This window comes from Oculina patagonica, chromosome 12 (assembly GCF_052425735.1).
Source record: "Oculina patagonica isolate OP01 chromosome 12, crgOcupat, whole genome shotgun sequence".
Taxonomy (NCBI): Eukaryota; Metazoa; Cnidaria; class Anthozoa; order Scleractinia; family Oculinidae; genus Oculina; species Oculina patagonica.
The window spans coordinates 8,197,329-8,216,303 of NC_135769.1; the positions used below are offsets into that span (position 1 = coordinate 8,197,329).

The 18,975-nt window shown below is 37.0% G+C and overlaps 1 protein-coding gene across 2 annotated transcripts in view; it reads left to right on the forward strand.

The window, feature by feature from the left end:
- Positions 1-3,164: 3,164 nt before the first annotated feature.
- Positions 3,165-18,975, forward strand: part of LOC144633238 (uncharacterized) — a 66,324-nt gene continuing 50,513 nt past the window's right edge. For both annotated transcript variants that reach the window (XM_078492071.1, XM_078492070.1), the window contains exons 1-16: positions 3,165-3,406; positions 5,810-5,880; positions 6,204-6,464; positions 6,806-6,947; positions 7,531-7,862; positions 8,581-8,728; positions 9,468-9,793; positions 10,212-10,353; positions 11,188-11,217; positions 13,003-13,355; positions 14,911-15,052; positions 15,470-15,822; positions 15,950-16,091; positions 16,808-17,104; positions 17,391-17,420; positions 18,454-18,573. In XM_078492071.1, the coding sequence (XP_078348197.1) occupies positions 3,355-3,406; positions 5,810-5,880; positions 6,204-6,464; positions 6,806-6,947; positions 7,531-7,862; positions 8,581-8,728; positions 9,468-9,793; positions 10,212-10,353; positions 11,188-11,217; positions 13,003-13,355; positions 14,911-15,052; positions 15,470-15,822; positions 15,950-16,091; positions 16,808-17,104; positions 17,391-17,420; positions 18,454-18,573 (2,941 nt within the window). In that variant the 5' untranslated portion in view covers positions 3,165-3,354. The remainder of the gene's footprint in view (positions 3,407-5,809; positions 5,881-6,203; positions 6,465-6,805; positions 6,948-7,530; positions 7,863-8,580; positions 8,729-9,467; positions 9,794-10,211; positions 10,354-11,187; positions 11,218-13,002; positions 13,356-14,910; positions 15,053-15,469; positions 15,823-15,949; positions 16,092-16,807; positions 17,105-17,390; positions 17,421-18,453; positions 18,574-18,975) is intronic.

Here is an 18,975-nt window from a genome sequence, read left to right on the forward strand (position 1 = left end):
TTTATTTTATCATTATGGCAAACTGTTCCATGATAGAAAGATTGATTGATTGATTGATTGATTGATTGGATTGATTGATTGATTGATTGATTGATTGATTGATTGATTGATTGATTGATTGATTGATATTAGTATTAGTTTAGTTTTTAGTTGTGTCCCCTAATTAGTATGGTGTATTATTCCCGGGCTATAAGGTTTTGACACTTTAATAAAGTTCTCACTCACTCACTCATTGGTTTCTTTTAACGTTTCGCCGATTTTGTACAAAAAAATCTCTCAACTGTTTATTTTGTCTGGCCCACAATTTTGGTTTAACCTCTTGAAAAGTTGCTGAAATTAATAATATGCACGAAAGTGCTTAACAGCGTCTCGCACTTTACCTTAGAGTAAATGCATGCATTTCATGTGTTTCGATTGGCTTAATTGCTATTGAATATCTGCCATTTTTATCACCATGCCCAACAAAAACGGTTTTGATCGTTTTTTCCCCCTTGTTTTGACAAAATAAAATAGAAAATTGCCAACCTACAGAAGTTGTTTTTAATAAAACAACACTCGTTGGATTTAGATTTTTGGATTTTACTCGTTGGATTTAAGATGTTTTTAGGCAACGCGGCTCAACGCTACTAGTTGACTATCTACCATGGTGTAAAAAAGTAAAAATACTAAAACGTAACCAGTTTAATGCATAAGATAAAAATTTAATTCTATTAAAATGATGTTATTGCTAATAATTTCTTAAAGCTGAAGAACAGTTTTTGTAAGAAATGTAGTAAGTTTAGTTTATTAGAGCATCGAGGAATCCCGCTTTTATAAGCGTAAGTTCTTTAACCATGTTATGGACTTTAGGCCTCCATCATCAACAAGAACGTTTGGCGTATTTTATTGTTACTTTTTTCTCAAAGTGAAGCTTCCTTTGAAAAAATAGGGTTTGCCTATCGCCCAAAGGGAGCTGCTGTTATCAGCTTGCTGGGTCTATAGCCTGGAGGTTTATAGGAGGAAGTGATTCTGCGGTGTCTATATTCCAAAGCGATTTCATTAATAAAGATGGTTTCATAATTATTTCAATTGAATCGTATAAAATGCAGTACGTACACCTGGTAGTATTTTGCTTAACCCGGTCTCGCGATTATATCATTGGCAAGGCACTCTTACACAGAGCTTTACATTCATTTTTGCTATATAACTGGAATTTTCTCCCCAATAGCACGCGCTCTCATTGGTTACTTGGGGGTCACATGACATCTAACAATGAAACTGTTCCCCGTCAAAATCTCTGAGCGGGCAACATTGCAAAATCTATGACGTCAGAAGGTAACAGTGCACTGTTACCCGCGAATGCTGACCGACGACCTCCATTGCACGTGAATAGAGCGTGATTGAAGGTAACGTGATGATAACTTTTGACTGCCAGCGCGTTTTTTTTAAATCATTTACTGACTTGCAGGAGCGACTCCTTCACGCTTTGCTGATTTGTCCCGACAAGAAACTGCCGGGCTTGTGGAAGAGAAAGATTCCAAAAACACACAGTTAACGACAAAAACCACCTTGTCTACATTAAAAGCCATCTGTGGAGAGAAATTAAATATCCTGACAACACCAAGATTCTGCCAAAAATTCAAAAGAAGAACTAAACGAACTCCTTGTCGACTTTTATCACAATGTAAGGGGAAAAACTGAAGAAAACTACAAGAAGAGAGCACTAATAGGCATTCACTCTGGCCTGCAACGATATTTGATCCCGAAAAGGGGATTTGACATGATTGTCGACGATGCTTTTAAACAGTAAGTAAGCTTATTGTGCAAAACTTAAATAATTCCCCGGTGCTAGTACAAGATACAGTTCACTTTCATACTGTAGTTTTCAAGAAACAGTTCATCGTAATATTAAAGCGAAATTCCATTATCATTAAACATCGCTGTAAGTCAGCTTTTTTTTTTCGTAAGTTTGTACATTTTAGTCCGCTTTAGTTTAGCTTTTTGTACATTTTTAACATTGTAGTACTTTAATAAAAAGCGCTCTTATGCGTTTACATGTAATTTATCAATAAATTTTCGATTTGCTTTCGCAATACGGCTTCTTGATTTGGGAAAAAAATTTTTTTCCGGTAATATATTATTTTAAAATATTCCGTGTTTTACTTTTTTTCTAGAGAGTTCACTATTTCGCTTCCTGCAGCTTCGGGGTATTTTGAAAGACGCCAACTTTTCCAATAGTTTAACTTCTCTTGCGGTTTTATCTCGCATCTGATTGGTAACGAAAACACTAAGCATGCCAGAAATTTCTCTAACTGCTGACGGTTTCTCGGGTAACACCGCAACGTATTGTTATTCAGCGGATAGTTCTTCCGCTGCTATACCGGATCACACACAACTTCATCGTGCAGTTCCATAGGCGTCAAAAGATATTCGGTTCAATTCCTGTTTCAAGGCAGAATATTTTTCTGCCACTTTTAGTTTTAGTTTTTTTTTTAAATTAATTCAGTTACTGGACAACAGTTTTCTGAGAAAAACCTTTTTCTGCTGTAGAAATAAACAGGAAGGGACAAAGTTGTCAACGCCAACGCATGTTAATGGGAAAACCCGGATCACTGCTCAGAACAAGAGTCGGTTCCTGAATGAATGTATGGCCATATATAGGGCCTGTATATACGCTCAGTATCAAAACATGCAGCGCGTCCTTTAGCTGGTTTCAATATTTTTGGAAGAACAACCTGCTTCTGCGTCGCACTTGCGTGCAGATCACTCTTTCTCCTATATAAAACAGATTTCTTTTCCCACTTGCCAAAAATACATTAATAATTTATGCGACTAACCCTACTTTGAGAGGATATCAGAGGTAACATCACTACTTAAAACTACTAATTAAACTTTCAAGATTGAAAACTGTATTGATCAGTTCACGTGGTACCATTTTAGTCTTTTTTTATCCAACTAATCTAATGCTTTCTCGTCTTTTATGTTAATGACGTGTTATTTATACAGTTGTTGATATTGTACGGGATGAAGGAACGGTGAACGCACACCATTTTCACAGCAATTAAATTCCCAGTTAGAAGGAACCAGCACAATGCGAGCAGGTGACGGCGGTTTAAGTTTTGATTTTTGCAACCATTAAAATCATCTCGCTCTCCTTTGTTAACAAATTTTCTAGGAGAGGAAAAGAAAACGTTATTTAAAAATTCATGAATAATTGCTGTTTCCTGTGTTATTGAGCGTGACATCTCCATGACTCCCCTGAGGAATTGTTCCTCTCTGAATAAATGATAAGATCTTAATGGAACACCTTTGTTTTTTGAATAAGACAACATCACGCACACAAAACACTATAAGGTTCATGCAAACTGAAGTACGATGAACCCAACTGTGGGGATTTTATTGCTGCTGCAACTTTCAGTGGGAAGTGGTGAGTTAAGTACAGTAGTTTAAACCACCAATATTTCAATATTCATTTCTTAAAGACAAAACGAATCCAGAAATGGATAAATTGGCGTAAAACTGAAACAGTTCGCATCATTATTCTCAAGTGTCAGTACCATCGCAAAAGGGAATAAACTTAAACGGCCCTCGATAAAACCCATTCGACACTCCTGAGACACTAAAATTCTAAACGCTTCTTAGATTTTGCAGTACCAGCTATTAGTATAAATTATGTTATCAATTACTACAGTGAAAAACAAATTCAAAAAGCAAAGAAAACAAAAAACAATGGTTCGATTCTTTATTTGACCTGTGCAAGAGAACAATCAGAAGTGAAACGGATGTTCAGAATTTGAACGATATGCAAAGCATTAAAATACGTTCAGGCAAATAAATTTATAGGGCTTTTTTGATAACAAATTATATAGTTAAGGACAAATAATAAGCCTAGCTTTTGCAGGAAATGGAATAGCCTAAATAAAATAAACATAAATTTCATGTTTATTTTTACTAAATTTGCAGAGCGAACAAAATTAACCGTAATGCAAAACTCACGCGCATTTGTCCCAGCTCCTTAAAAGCGAACTCACAGTGAAAAACAGAAAAAAAGACACATACTCTATAGATTCTTAAATACACTTAAATTTCAATATTCACCGTTTCGTGTATTTACATTATTTAACTCTAAAATAAACACAGCACTGACACCTTTTTCTTTTCCTCTTCGATGGCCTGCTCAAATGCATTTGACCTTCGACATTGACGTTGAATTATTGACAGCAGATCCGCAATAAACGAGAACCATTTTGAACCAAGCGTTTAATTGAATTGCCAAATGAACGCAACATATCAACTACGTTAATATTTGGGGAAATTATACGCTAGTTTACATTTCATTATTTTCTGATAAACAATAATGCGCTGGGTAAGAGTGCATAGGAGTGAGATAACGACTCCTTTTTATTATCAAATTTCCGCTCTGCTTGCGCCATGCATAATTTGCAGTGACAGCATCATATTTTGCAAAGAATAGTAATTTTGTTTACACGTCCACTTTTTGGAAATAAAAAAAAATTGGGATCTCTTATATTATTTATATATAAAGGTAGTGCGCAAAAAATTTCCGGCAATGGGAATGCTATTATATGTAATTGCATAAACAAAAATTAACCCGAAATTGTTTATTTAATTGATCATTTTTAAGCAAGTGCAATAGTTCAACAGTGAGAGAAAATAAGAAATATCAACTTCAAGGTTGTTGTTGCTGCTACATATTTCGCTACATGGCACGGAGAACTTGCATGACAACAATATTTGTAATTTTTGACCATTTTTATAGCCAAACCCCTCTCATTTGTTTTACAATCCAAAAACCATGAAAAACTTCACGGCTCAAAAAATTCACCCTTCTCTCGTCTTCCTTTAGAGTGGGTGTACTTTCATGTGTGGGCTTATTTTTCACAAGTAATCAGTTATTTCTCAAACACTTCCTTAAGACCCGCAAACAAAAACCGTTTCCCGTGAAATCGTATTATGTGAATCGATTATTTAAGACAATTAACGAGTCTGGCGATCTGCTGCGCATGCAGATGGGATAAACGAGCCTTTTCATATTGCATTATAGGTACTACAATATTTAATTATAACATGATATTACAGTCATTTTCTCAGTGGAGCATCAAAGTGTCTAATTTGATTCTCTGCATGTTGCCCTTTTTCCTCCGCTACCACTTCATTGTTTCTTTTTGCTTTCATGGTTTTTAGTAATCGAATTTTCAACCCTAACACATTTTGGTTACCTTAAAAGAAAATACAAGCAAAGTTAAGAACATCACATAAAATGTATAACTTGTGCAGTTATCAATAATATTCACTCTAGAAAGTACAAGTGGGACGGAGTGGATGCCACCCCTTCCCGAGTTATGGTCTTTCCACAATTTAGAGAAGGTTATTAAATTAACTGTTATATGCTCAAATTTCCAACAGCTTTTCATTCATCCCTCGCGAAATATTGATGTGTCAACTTTATACATGCCCTGACAACCACTGCTGGTTAAACCAAATTTCGCCTTTTTTGACATAATCTAGAATCTACGTCATGAACGGTGCATCTTGAAAAATGGTCATTTTTTTAAAGTTTGTCTTTATCTCCTCAGCTGTAACCATCTCTTTATATCTTATATCTTTGGTTTATTATTACTCTTTGGTATTTTCATCCTTCAATATAATTATCTAGGTATCTTTTTATTTGAAACATAGCGTAATGGTTATATAATCTTAAAGGTTAATATAAAATGATTTGGAATCTCACGATATCCAATACTTTCTAAATTACCTCATTTTTTAAAATATCATACAGCGTTATTAGCGTTTATTACTCTTGTTTTAGGTTGTGACTCTCCTCTTGGAATGGAAAATAAAGATATTCCTGACTCTGCTATCAAAGCTACTACAGTAATTGTAAGACATTTTTGTTCATGTACTTTTTTTCTGATGTCAGAATAATTTAACCACTACTATACTTTTTTCTTTTGAACAATTTCAGTGAAACCTTGAGCTACTGACCTCGTTCGATTAAAAAAATGTCCTTCCCTTCTTAGGGGGTTGCAACGTTACACTCATTTATTTAACTTCAGCACAGTCATTTTACGTCATCAAAATAAAGAAAACCTCAGCCACTGCGTCCTTGAATGGCTAATTTATATGATCTTTTAAGATCTTTTTTTTTGTCTAGCCAACCCATTGTTTATGTTGATGAAAACCACCAATATTCATACTTGCAGTTCAATTCAGCTACTGGAGCTAGCAACGCTAGGTTGCATTACGTACCTAAGAGTAGCGAGAGAGGTGCGTGGTCACCTTCGTCTTTGGAACTAGGGCAGTGGATTCAGGTGGATCTGGGTAATATCACCATGGTAACAAAGATTGCAACTCAAGGAAGAAAAAGCGCACTCGAGTGGGTGACTGAGTACGAAGTGTCTTATAGCTTCGATGGTGGCTATTATAAATTTTATCGGCAAGCCTTAAATAATAGTTTTGACCAGGTAAAGTGTTAAGGAAAATGGAATGACTATTATTTTTACGAATACGTCATAATCTTTTTCACTTGTTTAGATAATTTGACCTCTTACCATACATATGAGCTGTTTATTTTGCAATTAGTTCCTAAATTAATGAATATGCTTAGAACCTTTCAGATTGCAACATTTTCTTATTCATCTCACATGTTATATAACTTTGTGCAGTGGAATTACGTGGTGCTTCAGCTCGTAATTACCGTCGCCCAATTACCCCCAGAGTACGATTCAGTTCTTCTACACTTTTAGATTAATGTTATTTTGTAAGAATAACAAATATACAATATTTGGTTTTGTTTGGATTTCAGGTATTTCAAGGCAACACAGATGACAATAGTGTTGTTATAAACACGTTCAATCCACCTATTGTGGCGCGCTTTCTTCGCCTTCATCCTGTAAAGTTTTTTAGATTGACATCCCTGAGAATGGAGCTTTATGGTTGCCATTCGGGTAAGATGTAAGACGGGGGTCGTGTGTTTTAGCAGCATCGTGTTGATGAAGCCTTGTATATAAAGAGCCTTTCTACATTCATTTGGAAATAGCTTAAGTTTTAAAAAATATATACAGAAAAATGCGTTTTGTGTTTAAGTGGGCCTTATTTAATTATTTTGAAGGGAATCAACATAAAAGTGGAAATGCTACTTAATTCTCACCTGAGAACAGAATTAGGTTATAAAATAATCAAGTATTATTTTGCTAGTTCTAGGAGTCATTTTATTATTAAATTGCATCTTTTATCGTGTGTTCCTTCTGTGTAAATGTTCCCAAATATTTTTGTATCCATTTTTTTGACATATGGCCCACCTTGTCCAACGTATCTTCCGCTTCATCTGATTTTGCAGGGCTGTGTCGGATGAGCATATTTTAATTAGGAGGGCCATACTTCTCGTACTACGTAAATGATACTGCTAAATAAGTTGAAAAAGGCTATAACTGTAATTCAGAAGAGCTCACTGCCTTCTTAGATTTAACAAGTAACTAATACCTAGTTACAAAATGTCACTTGTTAGTGATAGCAATGTATGTTTGTCAGGCTTTCCTACACCGAAGCCCCTAGTTTGTGAAGCAGGCTTAGGATTGGAAAGTTATAAAATTCCCGACTCGTCAGTAAAGGCCTCCACTGGCAATGCAATCAATGGAAGGCTTCATTTTTTCCCCAAAGTTGGACAAAAAGGCGGATGGGTAGCAGAGAATATCATAGAACGCACCTGGTTTCAGGTGGATTTTGGAAGTTGGACTAAAGTGACGAGAATCTCGACTCAGGGAAGACAAGATGTTGATCAGTGGGTAACAAAATACCGTGTCTCATATAGCTACGATGGAGTATTCTTCAAGTATTATAAAGAGAACAGTGGAGATGTAAAGGTATCTATTTTAAGAAATTGACATTGTCCTTAAAAGATAAACTACTAAGCTTCAAACTTGTGTTGTGTTCTTGGGCAAGACACTTAACTCTCATAGTGCCTCTCTCCACCCAGGTGTATAAATGGGTACCGGCGACATAATGCTGGGGGGGGGGGGGGACCCTGCAATAGACTAGCATCCCATTTAGGGGGGAGTAGAAACATTCCTAGCCGCTTAATGCTACGTAAACCGGGATAAGCTCCGGCAGTGTGGGCCGCTTGGCTCGTGGCTTCTCTCCTTCCAATTATTAAGAATGTGGTCATCGGCCGTGATTTGAGAAAGTGTGCGAAGATGAATAATTATAGTTAGGGTGGTCAAAAGCTGTGTCGAGTGGCGTGCCCTATTGTTGTGGTTTGATACCACATTTAATTACAACAGCTGTACTTTGCCAGTTAAGAAGTCCTTGTTGGTCAGTGGCATGTTTTTAGTATTAACTTTCTTGTATACAGTTAAAAAAATATTGTATATTTCCTTGAATTGACCGGATTGCGAAAAACTATAAAAATGCTTTTGGTTGCCCATCAGGTGATTTATAAAAACAATTCAAATAGTTTTAAAGCATTGAAGTCATCACGTTGGCCCCATTAGATGCTTTGTTTTCTTTTCTACTTTCATCCTTTGACAAAACAGGCTATATTTTCATGAAACTATTAACTAAGTCTATACTTTCTTTACCAAGATTTTTGATGGAAACACAGATCGATACACAGTTGTGAGTCATAAACTGAAGAAGCCTATCATAACCCGTTACATCCGAATCAACCCAATGGGCAATGGCGATGGTCGTTGGATTTCCCTGAGGGCTGACTTCTATGGCTGTAAATCTGGTAGGTTGTCATTGACGTTAATAAAACTCCATTTTTAGAAGGGACTTGTCGCGGTCTGTTGAAACAAAACAGAAAAGTTATCGTGGCCGCCATTTTCTGTCGTTGAAAACCATCAGTGCGCACCCGATTACATGAGGTTTTTCAGCCCGTTTGCCCGGGTTGGCATTTCCAGCCCGGCTTCAAAAACCGGGCTGGAAATTTCAGCCCGGGATAAAACGTTCTTCATGTAATTGCAAACGTCTTTTCAAGAAGTTTTCTTCTGGAATCCGAGCTAAAATCTCAGCCCGTAAAACTGGGCTGGAATTTGCAATGTAATCGGCCCCTTTAGAGTATTTATTAAAGCAAGTTTCATTGCATTTCAAAGAGTCTTGTGAAATTTACTAGGGTGTTCGTGTAGGAAAATGATCAAACACAACTTCTGACCAAGAAATTATAGCTGTATTAAACTGTAAATCTCCTGTTTTCTACAAATTTGAAGTGGTGTGTTGCTGATTTTATTACCTTAATATATAACGCAGTGTTCTTTATCACATTTTCCCGGGTTCCAGATGTTGCGCGCAACATTTTCTCTTGTAAAAACTAACGACTTGCAGATCACTTCAATGTATTACCCACACCCTGCATGGCGCACATTCACCAGCCAGTATTTACATTAGTCAGAAAGATATAGGTTTAAATAGTCAATTTCCCCCTCTAGAGCATGTTTATTTTTTTCTGGTCATTTACTTACTTTACACAGGATTTCCAATTCCTCAGATACCAGTCTGTAGAACACCGTTAGGGATGGAAAACGGCCAAATATCAAATGAATACCTAACAGCATCTTCCCAACTAAATCCAATTGCTGGACCTGAAAACGCCAGACTGAACTTTAACCGGGCATGGAGCCCACAAAAATTTGACCACCACCAGTGGTTGCAGGTCAACTTTGGGGCTGAGACAAGAGTTACGGGCATTTCCACACAGGGTGATCCCTTTGGAAACATCTGGGTTAAGAGTTACACGCTGAGATACAGTGACGATGGTTCAAACTTCCAACACTACCAGCCAGAATTATACACCAAGGTAAATAATCAAGACAAATTTACATGTTGAAAAGAATTCATGGACTCTTTCCATGTAGTCAAAAATTCAAAAAATAATCGGTTTGGATGTAAATGGTAAGTACTTCTTCGGCTCATCCCACCGAAAAATTACCGGAAATAAGAAACCCTAAAAAGTAAGTCGCTATTTACTGTTTGAAACATTTCGAATGGAAATTCGAATTTTTCAACAGTTCCAGGTCTTAGGGCATTCACGACGATGCCAAATGTCGCGCCTTTACCTAAATTTCGGGTTCTTCAAGTTTCATTTTTCAAAAATGGTGTACATCCTTTCCAAACGGAAATGCCCAGCAGAATTACGGATTTTTTTGTAAATGGAAAGCGCCCCATAACTTTTCCTGACAATTTCAATTGTTTGACCAACTTGTTACTTTATACAGACTTTTTCAGGAAACACGGGTAAAAACAATATTGTCACTCATGAGCTGGTCCCACCAATACGAGCACAGTATATTAGAGTTATTCCCGAGTCTTGGAACTTTATTATAGCTTTGCGGTTAGAGTTCTACGGATGCCTAGCAAGTAAGAATTTTTCAACTTTTTTACGTACATTCTCCATGATAAATGTATCTTATGTTTTTTTTTTAATCTTATGAGTACCTGAGTACCTTGTTTTAGAATTACGTACTTTGGCAGTCTTCTTGTTTTAGAGAAAATTCACAAAAATCTTTAAACGGGCCTTTTGTATAATTATGATACACATTTTGGGACCAATTTTTATAGTTAACTAACTAGGAAGACCAGAGCTCAATTGTGAAAAGTTCAAAGCTAAAGAGATCGTTAATAAATGTTGTTCTTTAGAGCCAAAGCTTGCGCCTGAATATCTCACTTGCTTAACACGTGTTTTACTCAACCAACACATGCAGTGAACACCGCGCCCCTTTGCTTAGCTGCTTTTTCACAAAAACTCATGAAAGACCCGAACCCAAGGTAGATTTTTTTGGCTTTGTCAACAGAGTATCCATCCATAGTATCCAGTATTTGATTTGTAGTTTCAATCACTCAACGATGTTACACTGAATAAAGTTTGCAAAGTATTTAATAAAGCAATTATGACATTCGCCCTTTGATAGATCAGAGGTGATTATAATCAGTTATTGTTGAATACTTATCATGTCATATCCAATGCATGCTCAAAGAGTAACAGTTATTTTATTAGAAAAAAACACACAACATAATCTTTATTTAGAAGATATTCTCGGTTGGTCGATCGACCTACGTTTAAGGATTGGAAAGTTAAAAATTCCATTTTAATTGAATTATTTGAAAATAATTAAACATAACATTGTATTATGTGTTATATGACTCGATATATATTTTTTTCCACGTGGTGTGATCTTTTTATTGCCACTTTAGGTTCCTCTCTACCTACAAAAAGTAAATCAGGTAAGTAAAAAGTTTTTGATATATTTCTTTGTAAACCGTACGTGCTCGAAGCTGTGCTAAATAAGCGAACCTTTTCAAATGACACAACTGTATCTGGTAAATAATGTTATTTTGTTAGTTAATCTGTATGGAAGTGAGTATTTGGTCTCAAAATTTGAGTAAAAAGGCGAGAAACGGCTATATTAAAATATTTAACAATTATCCGCGACGCGGAAATCGCCAATACTTAGCCGACGAGGCCATAGGCCGAGGGAATCAGAGAACCGCAAGAGAGCAGGAAATTGTTTTATTGTTCAACAAATGTCAACGAAACACATTTTGGACAAGAAAAACTGTAATATGCAGCGCACAAGATTCGGACGAACGCAACCACGAATACCGCAGGATATCTGTTATGTACGGATGACAGATATCCTTAACATTTGACCATATATGGGCAGCGCGCGCATCTGTTGAATAATAAGGACAGATATACTACTTTTACTACATTCCAATCAGTTAATTCTCCAAACAATATGATCTGTGAGAAACACATCAATCAGTCACGTCAATGACAAGTACTAGTTAATCGGAAACAAGTCTTTGTCTAGCTTGTGACAGTGACTGTTAAAGGCCCAAAAGACCATGTACAGTAGACCCCGCTAACTCGAACTGGAATAAGTCGAACACCCCCTATAACTCGAACTAAATTCCATTTCCCTTGGATTTGAACCCATGCCACTTTTCAGTCAAATTTACTCAGTCGGTTAACTCGATCTCGACAACTCGAATTCCCCTGCTAAGTCGTCTAAATTTTTTTCTTTTAAAATTGTCCCATTTACGTTGAGAATCGTGGGGCAACCGCCGGATCGTTTTAAAAAAAAATTTCCTCTTAGGTTGTAGGGTCTTTGTCTCCTCGTTACCAAATGTGAGATCGATTCAGGAATTTTTTTCGTTTACAATAAATTATTGTAAAACAGCTTACCTTAAGGTTACTACTGTATTGTTAGCGGCTACTAATTTTAGCGATTTTGGCGAGTTGGACAAAAATCGCTAAATTTAGTGTTCGCTAAAATTTGTCTCGGTCAAATTTTATATTCGCTACATTTAAGTTCCCCTACTGCCACCCGAAAGGGAAACAAAACTAGACATAGTCGACTTGAAAATTTTTAGAAATAGATGCCGATAACTTTGTTCTTTCTGGCAATGCAAATGTTCGTTTAATTTCAAGTGAGCTATTACCATCTTAGCCATATGTTCATGAAAAAACTGGTTTCAGCTGTGCGCCCCCACACAATATCACTAACTTTTTAAATTTTTCGGAAAATCGGGGGAACCGGTGGGGACCCCCTAAATTAAATAGTCGCTAAGTCTTTCTCTGAAAAAAAAACGCTAAAAGTTAGTAGCCGCTAAAAATAGTAACCTTAAGGTAAGTACTGTATACTAAAGTGATGAAAAATCAGTAAACTATCAATTAATAACATGGCAAATTGAATATTCAATCGATCCCGATAACTCGGACACTTCCCACATTAAATTTGTGATCATTATTTTACAATCTTTCAAGAATTGTCTATCTTAAAAAGTAAGGTTCACCGACCATTTAAGTGACTGAACCGAAGCACAGTTAACTCAATCAACGGCCATCAGCTTCTATATACATAGAAATTTGCCTCAATGTGCGCGCTAGATGCCAGCAAGGATGCGCATAAATGAAAAGCAATGCTCTCAATATCTTTCTTTTTAATTCCAAGTAATCAAGTAATTTTACTTTTTTAATGATGCCAATGATGCCTTTTTGTTAAGATTTTTCAAACCCGACAACTCAAGCTCCATATTGTGAAGGTCCCTTAGGAATGGAAGATTATGCCATACCCGACTCAGCAGTGACGGCTTCCAGCATATTTTGGGCGTTTGCTAATGCAGGTAAAGGAAGGCTTCATTTAGTCTCCAATGGACAAAATGGCGGATGGGTAGCCAACCCGAGAAACAGATATCGCAGCTGGTTTCAGGTGGATTTTGGACGTTGGTCTAAGATTATGAGAATATCGACGCAGGGAAGGCAAGATGCTCCTCAGTGGGTAACAAAATACCGCGTGTCGTATAGTTACGACGGAATATTCTTCAAGGATTATCGAGAAAACGAAGAGGCCACAAAGGTATTTTTCCCTATACAAAAAATTTAAGCATTGAAGACCATTACATGTACATGTCTTATCAGTGTTATTTGCACGTTTTTTTTTCCTTTCAGGATTCCTTCGGCCAAACATACTTTATATTAAGGCATGTCCGAGGCCTACTCTAGCAAGGGCTTTGCTTCTCTTGTACATCTACATTAATTAGGCTAATTAATAACGTCCATACGGTCATTGTCACCGACAACTGTGTTGGATAAATCTCGTTTGAATCTTAACTGAAACCAAAACAAAACATTAATAGTTCTAAAGAGATTAACGTCTTGCGAGAAACCGGAGTAGGGCCACAAAAATGCCACAAATCGCGACTTCTAGATAATAGGAAGTAAAGAAACAGTATAAAACCTGTTTGTCAGCGAGAGGGGAGATGGCGAGAAAGTCTAATCTGATCTGAAAGTGAAAATAGATGGACGATTATATAATTACCTTAAGAGATTTGTCATTAGTGTAGCAAAGTCTACCCTACAACAACATTGGTTAGCTTTTTACTTAACAGTATGGCTTGTACCCGGTACAGACAGACGAAAGCAAGCCTCGATAAACGTAACGTTATTATAAAGATAATAATATATATATGTCTGAATTTATCAAACCAGGCAAGGAAATTTTCACCGTTTTAAGCGCAAATCGCTGCAAACGCGTTTTTTCTCGCCAGAAACTCCAAACTCCATGATATAAAAACTAAAGTAATGTCATCTTTTTCTCTCTCCCCCTCTCTACCTTTCAGCGCTGCATTTCTTTTTTTTTTTTCCCTTTTGTGGCGTTCAAGCCAATTCGCGCAGTCGACGTCAAGAATACTGACGTCACTTTTCTGACCCGGAAAACAGACAATGACAATAGTATGAGCAGGGAAAGCCGGACCCAGATAAAATGATATACTCGAGAAGCCAATCTTGGCCCCGCACGAATCAATGTCTAATTATCAAAACCAGGTCAGGATTCACCGTTTTAGCGCAAATCGCTGCAAACGCGTTTTTTCTCGCCAGAAACCCAAACTCCAGATATAAAAAAATGAATGTCATCTTTTTTCTCTTCTCCCCCTTCTCACCTTCAGCGCTCATTCTTTTTTTTTTTTTCCCTTTCTTTGGCTTAGCCAACGCGCAGTACCAGGACGTCACTGACCCGGATAGACATGACAATAGTATGAGCAGGGAAAGCCTGGACCAGATGCATAGAAAATGATTATTTAACTCGAGAAGCCAATGGCCTCCGGTCAACTATGAACAATTCGAAACAAAACCAGGGTCACCGTTTTAAGCGCAAATCGCTGCAAACGCGTTTTTCTCGCCAGAAACTATCTCCAAACCCATAAAAATAATTGTCTCTTTTTTCCCTTCTCCTCTCTCTTCTCTACTTTTCAGCGCTGCATTTCTTTTTTTTTTTCCCTTTCTTGAGGCGTTCTAAGCCAATTCGCGCAGTAACGTACTTGTTCAAGAATACTGACGTCACTTTTTTTGACCCGGTTTTGATAAATTCAGACATATATAAAATATAAACGTCGCTATATTCTCTTTTCCAGATATTTAATGGAAACACAGATCAGAACACAGTTGTGAGCCACAAATTGAAGAATCCTATCATTGCTCGCTTCATCCGAATCAACCCTATAAGCTTTAATGGTTTGATTTCCTTGAGAGCTGAGTTCTATGGTTGTAGATCTGGTACGTCATTGATTGACTGATTCGAAAAAAGGTTATTTTTACTGCATGACCCTTAGCAATTATATCCTGCAAAATTAAATGGTGCGGAATATCACTGCACTATGTATAAAAAGGCAAATTCTAACGAAATCGGTGAAGAAACACATGTTTTTCGTTTTTCAGAAAAAAATGCCGAGACAGCATTTTTTTCCAGATTAATGCTCAATTATCTCTGAAAAATGCGTGGTAACCCCCAATTTCCTTTTTGGATTGCAATAGCCCTTACTATGGTGTACATTTACTACAAGGCATGAACCGCAGAAAAGATCTTTGTATTTAGAAGGCAACGTCCTTAAAATTGCACTCTAAATTTTATTAATTCATTCTTTGTTTCTTACAATAGCCGAACTTCAACATTATTTCATTAACTCTTCACAGGATTTCCAATTCCCAAGGTACCCGGTTGTAGAGCACCGTTGGGCATGGAAAGTGGCCAAATATCAAATGAATCCATAACAGCCTCTTCTGCCCAAGGTGGCTTAATTGACTCGATTGCTGGACCTAATAATGCTAGACTTCACTTTAAAGGGGCACCGGGTATCGGTGCATGGATGCCACAAGTACATGACCACAACCAATGGCTTCAAGTCGACTTTGGTGCTGAGACACGGGTAACGGGCATTTCCACACAGGGCCATTACTACGCAAATGCCTGGGTCAAGAGTTACTCACTGAGATACCGTAACAATGGTTCAAATTTCGAACAATACCAGCCAGAACTTTCTACCAAGGTAAATATTTGAACTAATTTACAAGCTCCTAATGTAGAAATAAAAGGGATGTCGTTTTGATCTCACTGATGATTTATTCAGGTATTGTTTTCACCTGATTTAAAATCCGACTATTGCTTTGTTTCAGATATTTTTAGGAAACACCGATCGAAACAATCTTGTTAGTCATGAGCTGATCCCGCCAATACAAGCACAGTACATAAGAATTATTCCTGTGACTTGGAACGGGTTAATAGCTTTGAGATTAGAGTTTTACGGATGCCTAGCAAGTAAGAATTGTTCCGTTAAAATAAACTTCATTCTCTAAATGGACTATTTAGTCTTATATAACTTAAAGAGCAGAACGGAATAGACCTTTTTCAGCCTAATTTGTTATTCTTTGTGTTCATGCAATTTGCCAAAGGCTCGTAAACATGTGCAAAAAAAGACAAAAAAGAATTATTGGGGGGGGTGTACACAAAAGATTAACAAATAGGCTGCAAAAGGTCTATTTTCCAACGTATAGGCGACAGATGCGTTTCCCCCATCATTGAGCCACTTCTTTTTCTCCTTTCGATCCAAATTTTACAAATTTATCAAACAGCTTTGGTAAAAATCACTATGGTGAAATATAATAGATAAAATGTTGTGGTTAGTTTGGAAGATCGGACTTTTGTTAAATATTTAAAATATTCGGTACACAAAACACGACAATAAAATAAACATAATCACTGAACCATCTTGCTTTCAAGATATATCAAACAAAAAGATTAATTTGTACTTAATAGCGCACGTCTTAACTTGAACGTGCATTTGGAAAGCAATCTAAAATACCCATGTATTCCTCTTAAGTCCCAGCTGGAACAAGTCCAGCGGAACGTTAAGTCGCTCGAGTTTCGATAACTGATGAAATACAAACATTTTAGCGTATTGATAAAAAAACTTGTTGATTTTGATCTACTTGAGTAAATAAATGACTAGTTTTGTTGACGTTCTTTTTTTTCAGTTCTAGCCGAGAATGGTGGCTACTCTCAGTGGAGTGCTTGGACCCTATGTTCTGTAACCTGTGGGGTTGGACGTCGCTCAAGGGGTCGTTCATGCACAAATCCTCCCCCGGGACCTTATGGTAACGACTGCTCTGACCTGGGAAGTGAAAACCAAACAGCAGAATGCAACAGTGGTGTCGAGTGTCCCCAGGCAGAAAACAACAACAAAACAGCAGATTGCGAAAGTGGCAAGGACTGCAATGACGACCTGGGAAATAACAACCAGACGGAAAGATGCAACAGCACAGATTGTAAAGGTATGCAAATACCCCAATATGTTCTAATTCTCCTCTCTCCTGTTTTTTTTTGTAAAAAGATCGGGAATTACATTTTTCTCAACAACTGTATGATTCTGGGATTGTTGGTTTGTAAGTTAACGTCTGTAAAAAAAATTGGATTGGGGAGGTTTGATCCAAGATCCTTTCCCCGATTCTTTGGAGATCATCAGACAGTGCTTGATGCATTCATTATCAGATTCATCGAAGATACGTAAGGCAGCATGCATTTTTTAGCAGAAATTCATTACATTTATTTCCTCTTTAGGATCCTTTCAGCCAACAGAAACAAATTCAGGTGAGTAAAATGATAAGTTAAACAGTCAAAAAGAGAAATTTGAATTTTTGAGAACGGGAACTGCTCTTGTGAGAAGTTAATAGAGAAGAAACATTTCACAAATGAGTAAATTTGGTATATGCCTACACCATTAATTATTAGTATACAGCTTCTGAACAAGACAGCCAAAGAAGACAAAGAAAGGTATATTAAAAGATAATGGTCGACTGACGTCCTAAATATACTTTTTCACATTTAGGCTTCCTATGGCATGTGCAAGTTTCAGTACGGTGTACCTCGAAATGAAAGCAGTCTGGACGTAAAAATAACGCGGGGGGGGGGGCGTTATAGTTCAAGTTATATCAGAAACCCATAAGAGTTGAAACGTGTGACGCGCGTTCACAGCGTTTGAGTATTCAGTTTTGCGGGGGGGGGGCAAGTACCATATTTGGAAACACGAAGAGTTTGTACGCGAGTGCTTTACACACGTAATGAGACACGCAACAGCATTTTCGGTTTTTCAGTGACTTTCTTAAATTCCGACCTAAATGCCGTACATTTTTCTTTACAGGAACTAAAGAAATTCGTTAAGTGTATCCAACTGAAGTTCTACAGACGATAAAACAGGAGAATTTGACCAAATTTAATTTTATTTAACCAAGCTTGTTCATACGCCATTGAGCGCGAGCTAGCGCGCGCTGAATTTAATCCAAATGTTGCAATTTTGATTGGTTAATTTTTTCGCCTGATTTTCCAAATATGGAACTTAATGGAAACGAATGTTCAAACGCTTTGTACCATGCGAATCATAGGGAGTTACACGTTTCAACCCTTATGGGTTTCTGGTTATCCATATAACGGAGAAAGAAAATCGATAAAACTCGATGCAACTTATGATCAGATTTTCAAACCACTGTCATAGTTCTGATTTCCCTTGTTTTAACAGAGCTATGGTGTGAGATAGATGGTATTATAGATGATAGGAATAATTAGTGAGTTTTGGAATTATATATGAAAGCTGAGCTTATGTTTAAAATTATTTATATTCTTCCAGGCTCTAACCACACCATCACTTATGTGTCCATATCAGTTGGAATCTTAGTAACAATAGTTCTTTTAATTGGTATACTCAAGTACATCCTGTTTTGGAGGAAACGCTCTTCTTCACTTCCAGGTTGGTAAAAGCTTAAAATTAAGATCTTCTTGAACTTTTGTTCGCTAACTAGACCCTGTGTCCCTAACAAATTTTCAGTTTAACGTATTATAAATTTGCTGACTGCTCCTAGCTATTTCCATTGAAAACCGCTTGGTTGAATGATCCTAAGTATGAAACTACTGGAATAAACCGCTAGCTTCCTTACCAAACCATAGTTAATATCGGGCAATTGTTAGGAAGCCCGAGCAAGGTTCTTTGTTGTATGTTTTTGTAAGCTATTTTGGGAGTTGAACCTGCACCAAACCTGAAAAAATACAATAGGCAGTTTCGTGTGTTTATGTATCTAACCAGTAGAAACATTGGGGACCTATCAGTGAAACTGGAGAGGAGGTAATCCTTTATAATGTTTTTCTTCTCTTT